Below are 21,549 nucleotides of genomic sequence, written 5' to 3'. Positions count from 1 at the left end.
ATCACTAAAGCGTTAATCATGTTCTTGGGAAATATTAATTCATTTGCTACTAATATTCAAACACTGGAGCTACCTGTTTTTCTATGATGATTTTGCATATGTTTCTCTACCTCATAGGCAGAGCTGACAGTGCACCTATTAGCCTTACCCAACATTTCTCTTTCCCAGATTGTCCAAACGCTTTCTAAGCTTCTAGGCCCAGCTTCCTCATCTTCCAATCCCACATTTTCTTGATGAATGGTTTCAGTTATTAATATCTTTTCCAGGCATAATCTTTCTAATATTATTTGAATTCACTGGGGCAAAACATTATTTTCTTTCACAGGACCTTTGTGTTTTTCTGTGTGTCCACATGTGTATGAGAGAGAAGGAAGATTTCACTTCAAGTAGTTCTGCTCTTTCCAAAAATGAAGTAAATAATTGTTTTCTTATACTGAAAATCCTGGTGACCTTTTTCTCATTGGCACAGCCCTCCTGTTCCCACGTATGGAACAGGACATAAAATTTGGCTGTTGGGAGGCTAGGAGATACTTAGGGAGAAGACTGAACAGCAATATAGTTTAAGATTGCTGGGTAAGGAGGCTGGAATCTTGGGTAGGCGTGAAGGGGCTGGTTTGGGAACGAAGGCGGTTGCTGATCAGGAAGGGATCCCAGTGCTGGAAGCTGGGTGTGGAGGGGCTGAAGCCGAGCAGGAAGGGAGGGCTGGGACTGCCAGGGGAGCAGACTTGCTGAAAGGGCACATTTGGCGGTTGTTTGTATGTGTGGTTGCCTGTGACACAGCTGATGTATGAATAATTAAATAGCATTTTCACTATAACACGTGGGAATGGGGTTTCCTTAAGACTTATTTTACTGTTTGAAAAGCTGGGACGCAAAGCTTGAGCTCAAATGTTCATACTTACACGTCTAAAGTTGGATATATGAAGGAGTGGCCTTATGTCCGTGGATGCCAACTCCTCCATCTGTTGTTGACTTAAGCAATTAGTGCAAGTATTCAGCACATTTTACTAATCAGCCATTTGCAGACTGATTCAGAGCCTCCTACAGTCAATGTAAATCTTTCCTTGAAGTGTTTTTTAGTACCTTAATTTAGCTGGTGGCTTTTAAAACTGCTGGCTTTAGTAACCATTCTAAGTCACTGACTGAATTAGTGGAAGACTTACTGATAGAATTCAACTTCCCTGCTTTTAAGCGAGCTGGGTGCTTCTTCTGCCTGCTTGGAGTACTTATTAAGAAAAGATTGTAAATATGCCAGGTTAAGTCCCATTAACTTAGTGATCATGGAAGGTGTTTTCAAAAGTGCCAGCATGAGTTCGGAATGTACGTTCCATTAAGTTTCTGTAAAGTTCAAAAGCATCAATAACGTAAACAATTTTGAAACCTGCAGACAAAAGATTCTGGGAGTTTGATCTTAAAGTGCTCTTCATTAAGCAATAATACCTGGAACCTCAGCTAGCCTATAATCTTAGTGAACAACTAAATAATTTCCATGTATTACTTATTATTGGAAAAAAAAGATTACTGAGTATATTCATGAACATGCTGTTCTATAACAATGTTTTTTTCTGAGAAAGCTTAAAGAAAGCAAAAACTTTTAAAAGCTAATTACAAAGAGGCTGTTAAGGATAATAGCTCTTCAGAAGGAAGAATGTCTCCTCTGTACTTCTCTACAATATGCTTTTGTTTATAAAAATACTATAAGCCTGGGGAAAATGTATGACCCAAACCATGAAAAAGAGAAATATTCTGAGAGAGGAGAGTTAGCATACAGACCCAAACTATTACCTGAAGAAAATAATCCACAATTTGAAATTCTTCTGTGAAGAAGGTCACAGAGGCAAGAATGAAGATTTCCATGGCATGAATCATTAATAAAGGTACTTGAAGAATGAGTCCTGATATAGCTTAAGACTCTAATGCTTTGTAACTATTCATTTCTATGCAGAAAAAATATAATTTCAAAATCTCTTCTTTAATGATGGAAGTGGTGAACGTAAGATTTCTCAGTAGCTGATTTCATAGTTAAGTAGCTGCTCAGTTTTCAATTACATTAAAGCTGAAATGCTCGTTTGGGTAAAAATTGTCATTAATGTTTGTAGAGAGGAAGAAATTTTGAAAACAGGGATATAATGAATAACTGTCCAGAAAACTAGAGGCACTGTTTCAAAGCAAGATGGCTATGAAAATTTATGTAGATGAGGTGAAAGAACAAATAATATAACCCTGTTTAGTATTAATACTGTAATCATACTGTATAATACTGTAAAAATTCATAACATATTTTAAAGTATTGTGGCATTTAAACAAAGTAAATTTTAAAACATCTAGAAACTTCAGTAGATTCAGCTGTACCAGAGTTGTGAGTTGTCACTGCCATTTACCTCTTATACTTGTATGTGTGTATATTTTGTCCCAAGAGCTTTGGAGCTGGTTACGTAGTCCAAAGTCTCTAGTGAAGGAATGATTCTGTGTATCACTCCATATGTAATATGTCCTGTAACCTTTAAAAAAACTCCTATACCACTTTGACTTGTCTCCTTGCAAATGAGACAAATTAGACAAAATCATGAACTTAGAGTTTATATCATTTTGCAATTAAATACTTATTATAGTTGTGTAATGTATTTGATGTCAAAATTAGATCCATATATTTTTGTCTTTATTACTATTTCTACATAACATAGAATGTGAACAAATTAATCATGCTTATTTGTTAGGTTAATAAGAACTTCTAATTAAAACAAAGTAGTTATGTAGCTAGTATGATACAATTATGCAGCCAGTGAATTTCTGATACGCCATCTGTCTGTAATATGGATCAATGCTTATGTTCTTTATGAAGGACTATTTCCTTTGTTTGTATTAAGTACATCTTGTTGACAGCCAGTGGTTTTGGCATTTTCGGAGCAGTGTAGAAGGTAATAAATAGCGATCAAGAAAAAAAGAAGGTGAATGTCTTCTTACATTCTCTCTGCACTTCATTGTGTCAGTTTGAGCACTCCATCACTACTCTGATGCTCTCCTAAAATGACTGATCAGCTCCTATCAAAAAGAGGTTTCACTCAGAGGAAGATATCCACCATGCAGCATTCCTCACTTCCTTCTGGCAGGATTTGTGCTATAAAATCTCTAAACTTCCTTTATATGTCTCACCTAAATCAGTTTATCCACTGTCTACCATTTTCTTGCCCCACTTGTCCTATGGGAAGATGTTCCAGGAACATAATGCAATCTCACTTTCTTTTCTTATGCCTCTCATTTCTTCTCTTATTTTACTGAACCATTTTCTCTGCATGTCATAGTTTCTAACAACAGTTCTGAGAGCTGATTCTCTAGCATTCTCCTAAATATATTAGCATTTCAGTATTTAATAAACCATACATGTGGCAGCTGTGTAACACAAAGTTTTATTCTCTAGATTTAAGATACATATTATCCTTTCCTTCACCATTCCAAGTTTGTTTCTCCGAATTCTGTTAGTTCTATACGTATTTTTTTTTTCTCCTTCAGTATTCACTGCCTCGACTAATGTTGTGCTTTCTCTCCCTGTATGCATTCCTTTCTGGAATAATGCCCATAAATTTGCAGAAAAAATACTGGCATTCTCTTTAGAACATTATGTACATGAGAGACTATTTATATGACAGTAAAGGTATACAAAATCCACTCTACACTTCTGCAATAGTCATGTCCTCCCTTATCTCTACGTCTTACTGTATTCCTATCAGATGTGCAGCCTTGCCTCTTTCATCTTTTTGAAGGTTGATTTTGTGTCTTGAAGCTTTCCACATCTTCAGTACCTCTACTTAACTGCCATCTTTAGTCACGTCTGTTCTGCGTTTTTTCTTAATTAGGTTTTAGACTGTCTACTCTTCTGACAGTTGCTATCCTTAACTGCTTTTTCCGCAGCAAAAGACACTATTTTTTTTCCTCCCCAAAGTCAATCAATCACCTTTCTTTGCACTTCCTTCTTAGGTAATCTGTTCTACTGTTCATCATTGTTTTCTTTTTTGTTGTTGTTCTGGAGGAAGGAAAGTACAAAGAAAACTTCCCAGCCTTCCTATCCCATTTTTCACATGGGCTCTGCTCACCCACTGTCTACCTGCTTCTACATGTTCATAATTCTGTTGATTTCGCCTGTGTCCAGAAAACCTCTTCCAATTCCAGATGATCAGAAAATGATACTTTTTCCTTTAAGTAAGAGAATGGAGACAGTGATCCATTCCTGCATTACCTTTAGATTGATTATGGTAATTTGCACTACTAGTTATGCACAACAGAAGCATGCTGTAAAGATGGCTGCAAGCAGAACACGTGTGTACAAGCATTCAACACAGTGCTCTCTAAGAACAAAACATCAGTGAGAGCATATCATCATGCCCTCCATTATGTCCCCCACTCTGTTAACTCTTGGAGATACTGAACTAGCTTTACAGACTTTAAGTAGCTGGAGTCTGTATGCATAGACTCGTAACATAGTAACCGAGTTGCTCCCATCAGCAGCTGATACTGACCAAATTGAGTGTCTAAAAAAATAACGTTTTTGAGATATGATATTTGTCCTTTCAGGAATGCCATAAGATGTGGATCAGCCCAGCAGAAAAGATTAAAATCAGACATTCATGATCTTTTCTAGAACCCTGTAGAAAGCTCCTACTTAGATGTCCAATTTCTCAAAAGTCTTTCATATTATTTTCTAACGTCTTGATGAAGCGTTAGTGTGTGTGGATTTCATTCCTGTGCATTCCGTAAAATGATTTCACTTCTAACAGCAGTCCTTGTAGCTTCCTTTGGACCTCTTCACTGAAACTCGATGCATTATTGTTTAACCTTTGTTTGCTGATGATTCTTCAGCCCGATGGCACTGCTTCTTCAAGCCTAAGTCAGTTGTCATAAAATGTCTTGTTTAACCAGTAGTACCTGAGGTTCCCCAAATACAGTGCTAAGAAAGCACGTACTGCAGGTGTGGTGAGTAAACTGATAATCCGTTAACAATTCAGTTTGAAGAATCACATTATCAGTTCACGTATTTCTGATGATATGGAGTACACATGAAAAGAAGGTGTCTTTAGAAATAATCTAACTGAAAATGCAGACTTCTGAATGGAAATCGAACTAAAGGGAATGAAAATACACTATTTTGTAGCCTTCCACCTCCCCCTCCAAAAAAAGAAATAGAGATAGGTAAAAAGGGGCTGTATCTTTTTTTTTAGTCTTTTGTATTTTTTATGAATATGCCTTCATCTGTGGAACTGGTTGTATAAAAGAACTCATCTTTTCCAGCAACTGTGTATTCATGCATACTTTACAGGCTGGTATAACTAACAATATGTTACATGTATTCTCAGATAGTTTAAGAACAGTTCTGTCCAAGAAGGAGAGAGGAAGGAACTCAGGACACCAGTGGGGGCTTGAAGATAAGAGTATTTCCATCATTCCCAATTTCCCTGTATTTTCTCCACTTGTAAGACCACCATTACCACCGTACTGAATAGGATGAAAGGTTTGTCTAGACTTGTATCATGTCTTCAGCAGCAGACAACTGGAATTTTATTAGGGAAGGGATATGTGAAACACAGCAAGAACAGAGACGTCCAAAATCCAAGCTACATCTGGGCCATCATTTTGAATACATCCAGTGCTAGAACTGTTATCCATGTCTGTGTCATCTCTTTGTAACTCCAGTTATGCCTCTAGTCCCACAAGATCCTATAGCAGGGAGTTTCATATTTAAGTAGCATGTGAAAAAGTTCTTCTTTCTTTTAAGCTTGCTACCTGCTTACCTTCAATAAGCTTTACAAGGCTTAGGTAAATCTGCCTTTTTTAATTGCTTCCTTAAAAATTTCTGCAAATCTTGCCACATTAAGATTCATTTTCTTTTTCTTTTTTTTTCTCAGTACAGTTATTTGGCCTTATCACAAACAGGGCTTTGTTTAGAGATTCGTACATTTTAAGGTCCAAAAGCACCATTATATTCTTGTCTGAACTTCTGGGTAATTAGACTGAAGGGTCCCAAATGATAATTTCTTCACTGTGCCTACAGTTTCTGTTTTGAGCTACCAACTATTTTGATTTAAGGACTTGATGGAGAAGCCTCCATACTTCAGAGATGTTTTACCAACAGTCAACTGTCATCACTGCTAAAATGGTGAACCTGATTTTCTCTTCTGAATTTGGATAGCTTTTTGCCTTTCGCTGTTGCCTTTTTTAATACCTTTGCCTACTAGATTGAGCAGCTTGCCATTATCAAATTTATATTGCCGTATGGTTGCATATTTCCCTATCATCCAGTCATTATTTAAGGTTCTTTTAGATAAACTAATACATTGGGAGCCTTCTGTAAAGGACTGGCATACTGTAGGATGTAAATGAGACAAGGTTTGAAGGCAGAATTAATAACAGGAAATTAATACTAGGCAATTGATATAGTTGGAAAAAACAAAATTTCAAGCACGCAGATCCTTCTGTTGGTCTGAACAGAATCAGCAAACTTCACGCTAAGTACAGATTGGGAGAAACTCTTAATTTTAACCTAATGTGGTAATCAGACAGTTTGGGAGAAAAAAGTGATTGCCCTACATGATCACCTGCCCTATGACCAAAGGGGCAGATAAAAATGTTAAGAATTCCTCTGAGCTAAAATAAGAGAGCAAATTACCAGCTGTGGAACACTGATAAATGAGTTGGAGGTCAGCTGCAGTGGAAGACTGTAATGTGCCGTAAAGCCAGTATTTTATCGAGTCCATGATTTCTAGTGCATACAGCAGTTCTGAATTTTTGTTCCCAGGCTCAGCTATTGAAGGTATTTTGTGGTCTCTTTGAGGTTGTGGGCTGAAAGGTCAAAGTTCTTTTCTGAAAAATGTTCTCCCACTGGGAACTGGGCTGTTAATTAAATAAAAGCTATTACTTCCTGCTACAAACTTTACTTCACTGTAAGGTGTTTTTTCCAGGTCTCAAATAATTCTTCTTTTCTCAGTCTTAAGTTCTTTCTGGTTTTTTTTTTAACAGCTTTTTTTTTAAATGTGTGTGCATGTTATTGTACTGATTTTACGCTGAAACATTTAAGGAGAAAATACCCTCTTTGTGTACCTACCTGATTTTCTTGCTACACATGCAAGGGCTGTGTTTGTCCTCTTAGCTGTAGTATTGCATTAAGTATGGTTGTTTATTTGATTACTTAAGTAGAGTTTCTGCTTTCCAGGAAATACTCCCCCTTTCTAAATTTGCAACTTAGCATTTTACCTTGTTAAAATTTCACATTTTTTGTGAATTCAAAGACAGCCTTTCCCTCAAACTCTTATTCAGTGCTAATTTCAAAGCACTGCTATTTTATAGCAACTTTTCCTTTTAAATCAGTCTTCTAAATGGAACATAAAATCAAAATCTAGAAAAAATTGTTATTCTTTTCCAGGAAAGTGAAAAATAGCACTTACTACTGTCAGGCAGGAGGCATACATGATCTCATTACTCTGTTTGGTCTTGTTAGCTGACATTTGTTCCATTTATTACTGACCTGTGAGAAGGTAAACAATAGAAATGTATTGACTCAATGCCGGAGTATTTTTCAGCTTATTACAAGTCAGGATTTTTCTTACATGTATTATAATAACAACCTACTTTCTTACCATGTATAAGCTCATGTGGCTTTGAAAAGCAGTAAACTACACATTTTCGATTTTTGCAGGTTTCCCATCCACTATTAAAAATTTTAAAATTCACAGATACATTGAAATTTATTATAAAAGTGAAAATGTGTCTCTTTAACATGAGAGACAAATTCACATGGAATGCAGGGATTAGAAATTATTTCTTCTTCATTTTACATAGTTATAATATTGTCAAAAACCTCCTGCTTTTTCCAGATGTCCCAAGACATGCTGCTATGAGCCATTTCTACTACTGTCAAAAAAGGATATGAGAGCACAAATTTTATTTTTGTGTAGATCCAGTTCACACCACAAATATTATTTCTGCTCAGTGCAAATGTCCATGTGCAGAGTCACAAGTTGTGTGCACCCTGATCACTCAAAACTGGAGAATTTTAAACTTCACAGCACCCCTTTGCATTTAAAGACACAGTTAGAGTACAATTTTAGGGTCAGTGCTCTTTAATGTTTTTATAAATGATCTGGATGCAGGAATCAAATGTACATTAAGTAAGTTTGCCGATGACACTAAACCAGGAGGAGCTGTGGACTCCCTCGAGGGTAGAGAGGCCTTACAGAGAGATCTGGATAGGCTAGAGAGCTGGGCAATCACCAACCGTATGAAATTTAACAAGAGCAAGTGCTGGATTCTCCACCTGGGACAGGGTAATCCTGGCTATACATACAAATTGGGGGATGAGAGGCTGGAGAGCAGCCCCGTGGAAAGACATCTGGGGGTTTGGGTTGATGGCAAGTTGAATATGAGTCAACAGTGTGGCCTGGCAGCCAAAAGGGCCAACCGTGTCCTGGGGTGCATCAAGCACAGCATAGCTAGCCTGTCAAGGGAGGTGATTATCCCACTCTACACTGCACTTGTGCATACTGTGTGCAGTTTTGGGTGCCTCAATATAAGAAGGACATCAAACTATTAGAGTGTGTCCAGAGGAGGGCGACCAAGATGGTGAAAGGTCTCGAGGGCAAGAATTAAAAATTTTAAAAGACGTGTAGATGAGGCGCTTAGGGACATGGTTTAGTGGGCCTGGTGGTGTTGGGTTGACGGTTGGACTCGATGATCTTAGAGGTCTTTTCCAACCTCAATGATTCTATGATTCTATGATTCTATGAATTAGGAGGAGCGGCTGAGGCCACTTGGTTTGTTGAGCTTGGAGAAGAGAAGGCTGAGGGGTGACCTCATCGCAGTCTACAACTTCCTCAAGGGGGGCAGCGGAGGGGGAGGTGCTGATCTCCTCCCTCTGGTGACCAGCGATAGGACACGAGGAAACGGAATGAAGCTGCATCAGATTGGACATTAGGAAAAGGTTCTTCACTGAGAGGGTGGTCGGTCACTGGAACAGGGTCCCCAGGGGAGTGGTCAGGGCCCCAAGCCTGTCAGAGTTCAAGGAGCATCTGGACAACGCTCTTAGTCACATGGTTTAGTTTTAGGTAGACCTGCGAGGAGCAGGGAGTTGGACTTGATGATCCTTATGGGTCCCTTCCAACTTGAGATATTCTATGATTCTATATTGCACCAGCCTACTTCCTGCCAGCTACCTGGTAGAAACAGCTGTAAACACAGGATGAATCACAGTCATCCAGATCTATCAGCTCCCAACCATCCCTCTGATCCATCAGCAATGAAAGCTGCTGATTCTCATGCAACGACTCAGTAGAAAGGTGTTTCAATCTCTGAGAGTTGAGCCACTGCCCCTTCTTTATTTGGACTATATAAGAAATCTTTCCAGGACATATTTTAAAAAACTGACTGTTCTCTGTGTCTCACTGTAAGACACATTAGCACCATTATTAGATTTCTGGATGTACTTCACAGATTGTATTGGTGAAGATGGCTCTACTCAGAAATTAAGCCATCTTCAGTCTAGCCAACATGTCAGTAAATATTCCTATTTCCTGTTCTCCAAGCTCCAAAAATAGACAGAAAATATCAAATGCATGCCAGAAGGCCGGATTATGTTTCTTTTCATGTGGTTTCCTCCTCTGCCATTGCGTCAGATATATCTGAAAGGACAAAACAGTCTTGATCTATGTGGTACAGGAGCTTCAAACACATACACTTGAAAAAAGATCTTTTCTTCAGCATCCTTTCACTTCCTATCATTTGTCCAGCTACCAGTTACTGCTGTAGCACCACAAGCTGATGAGTTTCACGAGTCTCCTGCCCACCAGATCACAGGTGGATTTCATGGTGAGGCTGAATAAGGTCTTTCATGTAACTGTGACCTTTCACAAGATATGCTGGATGCAGCCAGCTGTGTGTTTAGGATGATGGTGACATTACTGATAATGTACCAATTTGTTGTATCCATTGCATTCTTCTTTTATCTTCTATCCATCTGCTCAAGGATAAGCTAATCTATTTCAACCAGTTTTAGTTACACATCACCACTATCTAGTCTTGGATACTGTATATCAAAACATTTCTTGGCAGTTTGTTCTTCTACTACTCTGCTTTGCCATCCCTTTTGGGGAACCCTTCTATCAGTAGCCTGCTTCAACAGGAGAAAGGTAGGGGATAGGCAGCAATACAGTCAGTTTCCCAGCATATCATGTCGTTTTGTAGGAGGCGGTTTCTGGTACCAGAGGATGGCAAACCATTTTGAATGCCTTCAGTCATAAGCAAAAGTTAAGTATGATGACTTTAGTCACAGTAAGCCTGCCTAATCAAAACAGGGATTAATGTGTCATTTTCAACGATCAGGATGCCTGCTTGTTTATATATACAAAAAGTTTTCGTATCTAAATATTTTATAGTGGCTTTTCAACTACAAAGTCCTTACATACAGGATTTCTCCATAGCACAGAAAATCCTCATCAATGTGTTGGAAATAACGAGAATGTGCGTAATACAAAACAGAATCTGTGTTTCCTGACCTAGACAGCTGCCTGATTAAAGAGACTTTCAAAGGACCAAATCTCCCAATGCATATCATTTACAACTGTTGGACTCCTTGACCCTGAGGAGAAGAGGCAAGAATAACAGAATGCTGGTCAGACAATTTCAGGGTCCACCGATATCTTCCTTCTCAAGTTAGTCAATAAATATGAGATCTTACACTTCAGCTGAAGTCATGCAGAGGTGACTATCACTCCTGTGGCCAGACAAACCCTTCAGGCATGTCTGGACCCACGTTAATCTTCTTTCCTTCATGTGAGTCATTTGTGATACGGAAATGTAGGCAAGATTTAATTTCTATTAGACGGATATATAACTGGTTGGAAAGCTGTTCTCAAGAAACAGTTAATTATGCTTCACTGTCAGACTGGATGCATTAAAGCACGTTCTCCAGGGACTATGCAATATTTAATTCATGATTTAAAAGATGGAACTAGCATTTAATGCTAATGATACTACCTGGGAAAATACTACAAGATAGTATTATGATCTTAAGAAATTATTTAAAGAATTTGGTTCAAAGAATGACATGTAATGACAATAAAGATGAATACTAACTTCTGTGTTTATATAGAAGTAATCTTTTGCATAAATGCAACTGAGGAAGGACTGACTAAGCAACAGTTCTGAACTGGAGATGATAGGTGGATCACAAGTTGCACAGGAGACAACAACATACCTTTATAAAAGATGTAACTGTTGTACTGGAATACATAGAAAGGAGGATTATTTGTAAAGCATACGAAGTGGTTCTTTTATTCTTCTCGACACTGGAAAAGGCTTCTCTCTGTTTTGGGGCATCACAACTGGAGAAGGATTCTGACCAACCGGGCAGGTTCCAGAGGAGAACAAAAGAATGATCAGAAAGCTAGAAAATGTAACTTGTGAGAAAATGTTGAATAAATAGGGGTTGTTTAATCTGAAGAAGAGGAAACTGCGGAAATACATCTGTCTTCAAACATAGAAGTTAAAAAGAGAGGAAAATAAAGCTTTTTCTGTCTCCACTGCAAAACAAGTTCAGGTCAAATAGCAACAGAAGTTTTCTAACTGTATTTTTGCTCTTAGATAATGAGGCACTGAGACACATTGCCTGGGGAAGTTCTGAAGTCCTCATCATGTTCAAGAACAGGTAAATCAGATATCTGTGAGGGATAGTTTTAAATTGAGTCTTCGGGCCAACAGAATGGTCTTGATGACCTTTCATGGTCTCCTCAGCCCCATTTTCTATTAATATCTATGATTAGTATATAGCATATAGTATATATATTATACTATATATTATACTATATATTATATAGTATACAGTATCTATAATTACAAGTTAATTAGTAAGGTCTGCTCCTCCCTATTGGTTTAATCTTTATTCCATGGCCAGGGAGGCTGCTGTCCCCTCATTCTGTCTAATTTTATGATTTCCACTTGCGAGTAAGCAAGAGAATCCCTATTGCCGCTCATGATAGGATAGCTGAAGCAGCTGTGGTAGCAAAGAAACATACTTGTCTATCAACAAAATGTCCCAGGACTATGCTTTTCTCTCAATCTGTCACGGCCCTGTGTGCACCAATATGCCTTACTGGCCATGACATGTCACCTGGGGCCCCTACCCACACCTGTGGGCACAGGAGCCTCAGTTCAGGTCAACCCCAGGCTTTTAGGCCATGCCTGAGCTATGCTGTATGCATGCTCGGTACAGCCGTGCCTCTGTGTTACTACAGATCCAGACCCTAACTCACAGACTGACTTCCCAGTTTAACCTCTGACCTGTCTCATCACTGCGGACCTGCCTGGAGATCAGTGGGCTGTGTTTGATCATGGTTACTCTCACTGGACCTGATCCCAACCTGTGGATTGACAACCCAGCTTGACCTCAGATCTGCCTCGTCACCATGAACTCACCTGATGATATGCACTCCTGGTTGAACAAGTCTCAGGTCTGCCTGCTCGCCTCGCTGGGGCACTGTGGGGCTGAGCCCTGGCTGGCGAGGCCCCTGCACTGCCAGCTGTGTTATTGCACTCGGCTCATGGCTACCCTTCACTCAGGGAGCAACCAGCCTTTGCTGCACCCTTGACACAGTCTAATGCAGGACTTTGCAGCCCTCTGCCATGTCAGTTTTGGTATGTCCCATCCCATGCCATAGCTGCTGGATAGGTCTTGTCTCTAGAAGATCTGTGCTTTTGCTTTGGGAGAAACGTTCTTGTCAACAGTATGAAGAGCAGCAAGAGATGCACAAAACTGGCAGAATGTGTCAGGATGTCAGGCTGGTGTCAGGTCAGCCTCTCTTACCAGGTGCCACTCACAGTTATCCTGGGCTGTTTGCTGGTACCAAAGGAGTTCATTTCCGTCTTTAGCTCTGGTGAGGTTCTTTCCTTGTCACCTCTTCTGCTCTCTCCCTGTATCATATATATATGTGTGTGTGTGCGTGTGTGTATACACACACGTAAATATTTACGTATATTGCGAGTTCCCTGGGGGATGGTTAAACCATTACTCCTGCACATAATCTTCAGGTGTCCACTGACTGAATCAAGTGATTTGCTTATGCCTCAGACCCAGGTGTCCTGGGCTAGCCTTTGGAAGTGTTTTTCCTAGTTATGACTGCATCCAGGAAGCCAGATGAGAGCCAAACCCTTTTTGGATCCAAATGGCTTCCTTCAAGAAAATGTGTCCCTGCACACCTGTCATAAGCTTCTCCTGAACACGGTTTTGGTTTCTTCATCTTATCTAGAGGACTGACATACTTCCATTCTTTCTTGAAGGAAGAAATTTCTAGAGGCAGGGCGTCTTTGGACTTTTGTTGTTAAGAGGCCTTTGACTTTTCACCTCCACAGGACTAGGTCTTTCAAATCCAGAGTTGGTTGTGTCAGCAGCTGAGAGGTTGAAAGTCAGGAGTGCCAAGCAGGATAACCACCAGTGAAACCTGTTATGAAAACACCAAAAAGGAGACACCCTGCAAGATTAATACACATTCCACTGGAGCTCAGTCTAAATTAGTGGCTTTCTTGAGTGATATCTCCATTGCTGACATCTGCTGAACTACTACCGGGAGTTCCCTCCACACCTTTACCGAGTGTTTTGCCATTTCAGAAGCATCCAGGTATAATACAGTGTGTGGTAACATGTTTCTGCAGCGGTTGATGCATGAAGCATGCTATGTCTCCCTACCAAGCACTGTGATTGTTAGGAGGAACTGCAGTATGAATATAAATATGGATAATCTATATTCATAATTTTTGTTTTGAAGATTAAAAAGAGATTTACGTATCAGGTAATGAAACTGTCAAAGATGTGCTGTTTATGAACACACTCCCTTCACTTCACACACTCCTTCTCCATGGTGTTTTGAGTCTTTCTCGTAACTTTCAACCTTGGGATTCTGTGATGGAAAAGGAAGTTAGACAGTCTCCACGTTGTGTATGCAGCAAAGCCAACAAGCCTGATAGAAAGGAAATGGCGTGTAAGCTAGTCTGGTGAATACCGCATGGCTATGAAACTATCTGTCTCAAGGTTTTGTGGGACATACAGTGTGCCCATGTGTGTAAGATGTATAGTTAGATAGATAGATAGATATAGGTATTTGTGAAATTACTTTCCTCTTGCTATTGCAGGTTTCACCTCAGAAAGTAGATCTTAATGCAAGATTGTAAGAGTCCATCCTTCTGAACATGCATATGATAATGCCCACTAATAAATAGATTTTTATTTCTCCTAATAAGGACATTACTTCTTAATATTGCTCTTAATAGAAGAACAGAAGTCAACTTAGATATTGTGATTTCTGAAACAGTGATGAACCATTTCAGCAAAAAGATCAGCCTGTGTGCTCATGCTGTCATAAGGCTTGACATCACTGCTCTTGATTGGACTACTCCTCTTCAAGTAATACTACTGATTTCAGAAGCAGTATTTGAAGAGAAAGAGGGTACTTCACAGTATGAGAATGGGTGGTACAACTTGGCCTGTAATCCTTTACTGTGAGGTTTCTGGGGGGCGGGGTGGGGGGGAGAGCATTTATTTCAGAGTAAGAATATTATTGCTGTAGTCTCATATTAACATTGGAAATAATATTTTAGTGAACTATAGGGTACACTGTAGTACACAGCTAGACACGCTGGAATGACCTGAAGCTCATCCCATTTGGATTTTTTCCATCTAATTTTATTTTCTGAAGCTACATCCGTTCTTGCGCAAAGAGGATAATCCAGACAGAGCTGAATAAGGTCGTAGCCCCTGACTGTCGGGCTTGCTCTTATGGCTGGCTCTTTTTCAGGGCACAAAAATGAAACAGGAAACTCCTTAGGTCCTACCGTGTTGTACGTGTATGCACATGGACCTATCTATCTTCATTTCACTTTTTCAAACATTTGTTTCTTTCAGTTTGTGAATGTTGTGTAATTGTATTCCTTTTTGTTTGTTTCTTTCAGAATGTTCTAATTGTGGAGGTAAGTTGGGTGCTTATGTCATATTATACTTAGATAGAGTCACATAGTCAGGTTGTGATTGTGTGTTCAGTTTCTAAAACCCGTCTGTGTTTACGGTTCTTTAGCTGGGAGGTGGTGAAGAGGAGAGGGGTTGATTTGCTTAATGACCTCTCAGTCTTTTTGCAATTGTGTGACGGATCGAACTACATTGCTGCCGCTCTAGTTGGTACTCTGCCTTGTGATGCCCAGGAGTCTTTCTTTCTGCGTCATTTGATTTGTTCTTTCTATGGTTTCATCAACTCCTGTTCTGCAAGTTGTTCTGTTCCTTGGAGGACAATGAATCAACTGCAATGATGCCCTGCACTTCTCAGTTGCCTGACTTTGAAACAGTAGCATAGCCCTGCACATGCTTTACAACTTCAGGGTTGTTCACAGGCTGGTTGAGAATGTCAGTCATTCTCTCAAGTCCCCTGACTCCTGCTCATTAGCATTGCATCCTGCAGTGTCCTCTGGGGAGAGCCCATCACAGATATGTTGCTGATGTAAATCGGCCGTGTTCAGCTGTAGAGGAAAAGAATGTGTCATCTCATTGGTGCTGCAAATTCTCTCTTAATTAATGTAGGTGATTCTCTTTTAAAATGTTGGAAAAGCAACTGGAATGGTTAGAGAGCTCGTCAGGATCTGACTGGCATTTCAGGCCCAGCCTGCTTGTGTGGGAAGTAAGCTGGACAGTGTAATGAAGGAAATGTATAAATGTTGGAATGTCTTTTCTTAGCAAAGGAGGGAAAAAAGTCATCAGCCACGGAGATGGCTGGTTACCTGAATAGCTGCTAGGAGCTCCATATTTGCTAATGCTAACTGCTGTAACAGAAATGAAAAACGCAGCAAATTTTGTTAATGCTATCAGATAGCTGGGGAGCAGAGACAAGGTGTTGCTGATGAAAAATCCACACCCACAGAGTTCAGGCTCAACTGCTGCTCTCCATGTCATGATCAGTTTTGCAGCCAGGTATCTACTGATCTCATTCAGATCAGGTTGGGTACAGCAGTTCTGAAGAACACTCATTTGTACTGGACTAATAAAACAAAAAATAGGGCAGATTTAGCCCTGACATGGAGAGATGTTGACATACTGTTGTCTTGAGCATAATATGAAAAGTCTGATCCCTGCATCCTTGCAGTGCCCAGTCATCTCCAGTCCCGTGTTACATCCCAAGTACTAGAAACAGCTATTTTCAAGAGGAAGTGGACAGTCCTTTAACTGATTATTTTATGAGTAGAAAGTACTTGCTTCAAAGAGTGTGAGCTCAGTTATAACCTTTTTTGGATGTGGCTCACAATACACTGGGAAAAATACATCATTTCCACAAAATAAGAAGGTGGAACTGCTCAGTCATTGTCCAGATTTCCTCTTTTCAGCTTTCCTTTGTTTTTTACTTATTCTATTTTTCATGTTTTGTAAGGATATTGTTGGAACTGGAAGGACTATGAAGGTTCTGCTTAATAATATAGAAAAATACAAGCCAAAAATGATTAAAGTGGCAAGGTGAGTAAAACGATCACAAAACTTAGTACTTAATTAGTCTAGCCCAACATATTTTCCAGTGGAGGTTCCCATTCCGAGACCCTGCTTTAATTCGGTGCTGCAGTATCGCATGGGGAGCTCTGCGGAGGAGCTGCCTGAGTCACTAAGAGGAGGGTGGAGGAAAGGAGAGGAAATGCTTTTGTATTGTTCTGCAGTGGCAATGACCCTTCAGCCATTTCAAGACTGGCAGTGATGGACTTTGAAGGGGAACACACCCATCTCTTCCCTGCCATCAGGACGTTGTCGGGAGGAGAAGCAGAACGAGAACAGTGATTCACATGGCTCGGAAGTTTTTTGATAAAGGGAATAGTTTTTATGCATGTTTTTCAGGTAAATACCTAGATTTACATGGGTTTTATTTTGGTTTTAATTGCAGTTTGTTGGTGAAAAGAACGTCTCGACCTGATGGGTACAGACCAGATTGTAAGTGTTGTTGTGAAAATCTGTACATGACAGTAGAAGAAGTTACCACTATTCTACCACTTGCCTTTCACACCATTCTATGGCCTGCTAGAAGCATTGCAAAATATCAGTTGTCAATGGGACTATGGGATGCAGTGGAAGGATTTGTATAATTGTGGTTTGGAAAGCCTAGCCTCCGTATAGTCTGATGTTTTCTGCAGAGTACTAACTTTATAGGGAAGTTATGAAAGGGTTTAATTTTATCCAGGAAAGGTGAGTGTTTTATCTTCTGGCTCTGACAAACTATATGGAAGAGAAAGTCCATTTCTTCCTTTTCCCTCCTCATCGCATCTCTTTGGAGGAGCTGCAGGATTCCAGCTGAACATGAAAGGTTTTTTGTTGTGACCTAGTTATTCACAAGTTTTACATTTTTATAACAGAATAACACTTTTTATTATTTTTTGAAAAGTATTATTGTTTAAAGGGTAAACAATGATATAATTAAATCCCACCCCCCCAAAAGCAAAAGATAAATTGGGCTTTTTAAACTTCCTCTTGCCGCTCTGTTTGTGTCACACCAGCACCACTTCTCTCTGAGTTATTGGTGCTTGTACTGTGCTACGATGAAACCGTAAATGGAGCTATACCAAGCTATTGTCATTTCAGACTTATTAGAATAAATGATGTAATAACAGGTATGTGGCTAAATACTGAAAAGAATAGATCCACCTAGAAGAGATCGACCAGTATTTGCTACTGAAGAAGGCTCTGGTCAGCTGAGCTGGGGAGGAGGGTAGGAGGAGAGTAGGCAGGTGAGTACCAGGAGGCAGCAGGAAGGGTCTTGGTTTGGGATGTGGGAGAGAGGGAAACTTAATGAAGCAAAAGTTACTCAGTGTTGGGCCCGGCCCTGCAGTTTTAGGCCAATAATCTGAACTGTGACCCAAACATTTTGTTGTACAACTTTTTATACAGTGGTATTTTTAACATTTAGAACTTAATCCAGTAAGTTAAAGTATGTATTTGACTGGATTCACTAATGTTAAACATACAAAAACCACACTCAAATTACTTCATGAAGGGTAGCTTAATGTTTTTATGTAATAACTTGTAAATGAAACAGGTTTTATCCTTGTTTATTCATACTGTCATGAATTTTATAAAACATCGGAGATCTCTCTTGTAAATCACTGACAGTGCTGTGTCATTTCCTCACTTACCCAAACTTATGATTCCAAAGTGTCTTATTACCCACAATTTTTAACAATTGAATAAATTCCTTACTTGAATACCTGTAAATTTTTTTTATGCTGACCTATTTTTGTGTCCATAAGGTGGTGTTTTTCTCCAGCTATTCAGTGAACAATTTGGAAAGAGTCTAACTTGTTTTATATAGTGCTGATACTGCACAGACCTTCACACGCAAAAAGACACGTGCCTGTGCTTAGCTTCAAGCGTGTGAGTTGTATGGTTCAGCTACACTGCGTGCATTTACTTTGTTAAGCATGTGCATGAGTCTTCATAAGGTTGGGGCTTTAATTTAAGAAGCATTTGACATGTTTTGGTAGCATAATATGCAAAATAGTTTTTGCTATTCTCAGAAGAAAATATATAAATCTCTGAAAGTTACTTCTGAATTAAAATTGTACATTTTTTTCATCATTAGTGTGATACTGGACAGTTGTCATCACACACATATAGCAATGGAGCTGCCAAACGTAGGCAGAATTTTTCAGCTCTGATTTTGGCTTCCTTCCACAATGTGTCTGTTGTGCCAGTCATGATTGTACACAACTCTCCTACTCTCCACCGACTATGCACATCCCTGTCACAAATAGTCTGTGAGCAGGAACTGGTTATAGGGCTGCTGCCGACCTTGATGTCTCAGAGTCAGAAGTAACATAACCTCAGCTGACTACATCTGTGTATAGTTTGCTTGTCAGACAACCAACACATGAGTTTAAGGCCTATATAATTGCCACTGATCTTGTATCGATGGTGTTTGTTATTTGTCTCAATACAGATTACGGATTTGAAATTCCAGATTTATTTGTGGTAGGTTATGCCTTAGACTACAACGAGCACTTCAGAGATCTAAACGTAAGTTTCTTTTAAAAAAAATAGTTAAAAACCCCACTGTTTTACTTTTCCAGGGTGTCTCAAATACCCCATAATTTGCCTCCTCCCTGGGGCCTCAATGTCATGGTTGGGATCCTTTCAGTGAGTGTAGAACTCCCTGCAAAACCTCAAATAATCCAAAGGAGTCACTGCTCTGCGCTGTGAACGGTTCCTTCCCATCTCTTCCCCCTAAGGGCAGAAGTCATACCTCTGCTACACTTCCAACTTCTGCGAGCCTAGGACTTCGCAGGTCCACCGTTCCCAGAACGTGCAGAGACAGCAGTAAAAAGTGAAACACAGCTACAGTTCAGACAGGTTCGGACTTTTACCGCTATGTTGCCTGCCCCTGTTCTCAGCGAGGTAATGATGGACGAAAGGCGCGAGCCTTGCCTTTGCTTCCTGTGGTGCTCCCAGGGGTGGACCTCAAAGCTGGGAACTGCAAGCGGGAAAACTTGCTGTAGCTAGAAAGTGAAATCAGAATTCCGTTCCAGGTCTCTGGAAAGGAAGGGGTAATTACAAGATCACTGGATTGGTCAAGCAAAAGTATTTCTGAGCAATTCATTAATAATTAATAATGTAATCAACTATGCTGTTGCAATCAGTGGTGTTTTCTTTTCAGCACATATGTGTTATCAATGATCATGGCAAAGCAAAATACAGAGTCTGAAGCAGTAACATCCTCACCTGAAGATTTGTAAGCTCAGTGAAGCAGAAATTTGACTACATTCCCTCAAGCTTCTCCCAGAAGAGCGGTTCAAGTGATTTGTGTTTCTTTCAACTCAGTATAATAAGGGATTTACTCTAGAGATACTGATTAATATTTACAGAAGTGAGAGCTCTTATCTAAAATGTGAAGTAGAGGGCTTTTAAAGTTACTACCTTTTTAAAGTATTAAAATTACCACATAAGATGCCTTTTGACTGATAATTTGTCTGTCTCAAGTCTCATTGTGAATGCATCTTTTCTCCACTCGGTCCATCATTCTACCCATTGCAATTCATGGCCTTCACTGTGTTGCATAAGATCATTCAAAAGTGCCGTTCTGTGCGTGAAGATTATTTTACAGAATTTTATTGACTTCGGCATCCCTTTAGTCTTGGTCAGGTACGCTGCTGCCAAATTGAAAGCATTATTTTGATTTAATTCCACAATTCAAAAGTTTCAGCTGAAGCGGTATGTTGTATGATAGCACATTTCTAGCAGCTCATTACTGCCTCTTCCGAACAGGAGTTTTAACTCTCAGAACCTGCTGAGTTAGAGTGCTGGTACAAAATCAGCCTTTGCAAGACACTGTTGATCTGAAATTGGACGACGTCGTGGTTTTGCTATGTCATGTAGCCGTAGATCTAACCTGTTTAATGTGCTGAATTTTAATCGAGACAAAACAATGCCAGGCAGGTTTCAATTTCTGCGTGGTATCCTCTTACTTCTGTAGGACGCAAACAAGTTAAAAAAATTAACACGGTGTTCTCCTGTGCGTATATTCTTAATTAAACCTCACGAAGCACAAAAGTTTAACGCTAGTCAGACAATTACTCAGTTATGATTTGATTTTTGTAGCATGTCTAAGTTGAGACTTTTTGTAACCACTTGTCGTTTTTAAGAATACGGATCTGACAATGTTGGAGAAGACTTGTAAAAAGAGAAAAAAAATGTATAGGAAAACATAGAAAACCAGTTAACGCATGAATACTGTAGACTCTAGAGATTCCTTCCTTCCCTTATACATCATGTTTGAAGAGGTTTGTTAATTTACATGCTGAATTAAGTGTGAAAACTTTAATTCTGTACTGTATGTAACTGTTCTCAACAACTCCCCGAGGGAGGCCAACGCAGAGTAAGTAGCTGTATATCAATAGCTTTGCTCAGAACTGTAAAAGGCAGGTTGGTGGTAGCTTCGGGTTCCTTCAAACTAATAAAGAAATATTAAGAACACTCGTGACGTTGCACAGGTGTTTATTTTCCTGCTTCAGCATATTTCACACGTCCTGTAAAAGCTCTTCAAAAATACGCATTTAACTGGTAATCTAAACATACCTTATCTATGTATCCTGTGGCTCATAAGCTACTGTTATTTGGATAAAATCCGTGATGTTAATGGAATGAAGAAGGTCAAAGAATTATTATGACTGCTAGAGAAATGCTTCGGCCCTCTCTTCTTTACTCTTTTAACCTATATTTTTGAAGAGTTCTGTTGAAAAGCTTTCCCTCATAGAATAACTTTCTTCTGTTTTAGGGAAGAAAGCACACCCATACAGCCCCTGGAAGAAAGTGGTAAAAAGAGTTTCATCTCTTTTTCTTTTCTGAGAGTATTAAAGTTTTCCTTAATGCTTCTGATTTCTACGGATTTAGTAGTATTGGCACATTGCGTAGGCAGACATGCTTAGGCTTAGGCTTAGTCCAGGAGATCCATCAGGTTATTTCCTTTTTTTCCTCTCTTCTTAAAAAGTCACAATCCAATTCGCCTTGCT

The 21,549-nt window shown here is 39.5% G+C and overlaps 1 protein-coding gene across 3 annotated transcripts in view; it reads left to right on the top strand.

Annotated features, from left to right (window-relative positions):
• The window catches only part of PRTFDC1 (phosphoribosyl transferase domain containing 1), a 49,018-nt gene extending 28,005 nt beyond the window's left edge, over positions 1 to 21,013 (top strand). Inside the window, exons 5-9 of one of the 3 annotated variants that reach the window (XM_076331717.1) lie at positions 14,980 to 14,997; positions 16,440 to 16,522; positions 16,938 to 16,984; positions 18,984 to 19,060; positions 19,698 to 21,013. In XM_076331717.1, coding sequence (XP_076187832.1) covers positions 14,980 to 14,997; positions 16,440 to 16,522; positions 16,938 to 16,984; positions 18,984 to 19,060; positions 19,698 to 19,745 — 273 coding nt within the window. In that variant the 3' untranslated portion in view covers positions 19,746 to 21,013. The other 2 variants (XM_076331718.1, XM_076331715.1) reach the window with 2 other exon arrangements.
• The last annotated feature ends 536 nt before the right edge of the window (positions 21,014 to 21,549 follow it).

This window comes from Aptenodytes patagonicus, chromosome 2, assembly GCF_965638725.1.
Source record: "Aptenodytes patagonicus chromosome 2, bAptPat1.pri.cur, whole genome shotgun sequence".
Lineage (NCBI taxonomy): Eukaryota > Metazoa > Chordata > Aves > Sphenisciformes > Spheniscidae > Aptenodytes > Aptenodytes patagonicus.
The sequence above is the reverse complement of the archived record's forward strand: the minus strand, read 5'-3'. Positions and strand labels throughout refer to the sequence as shown.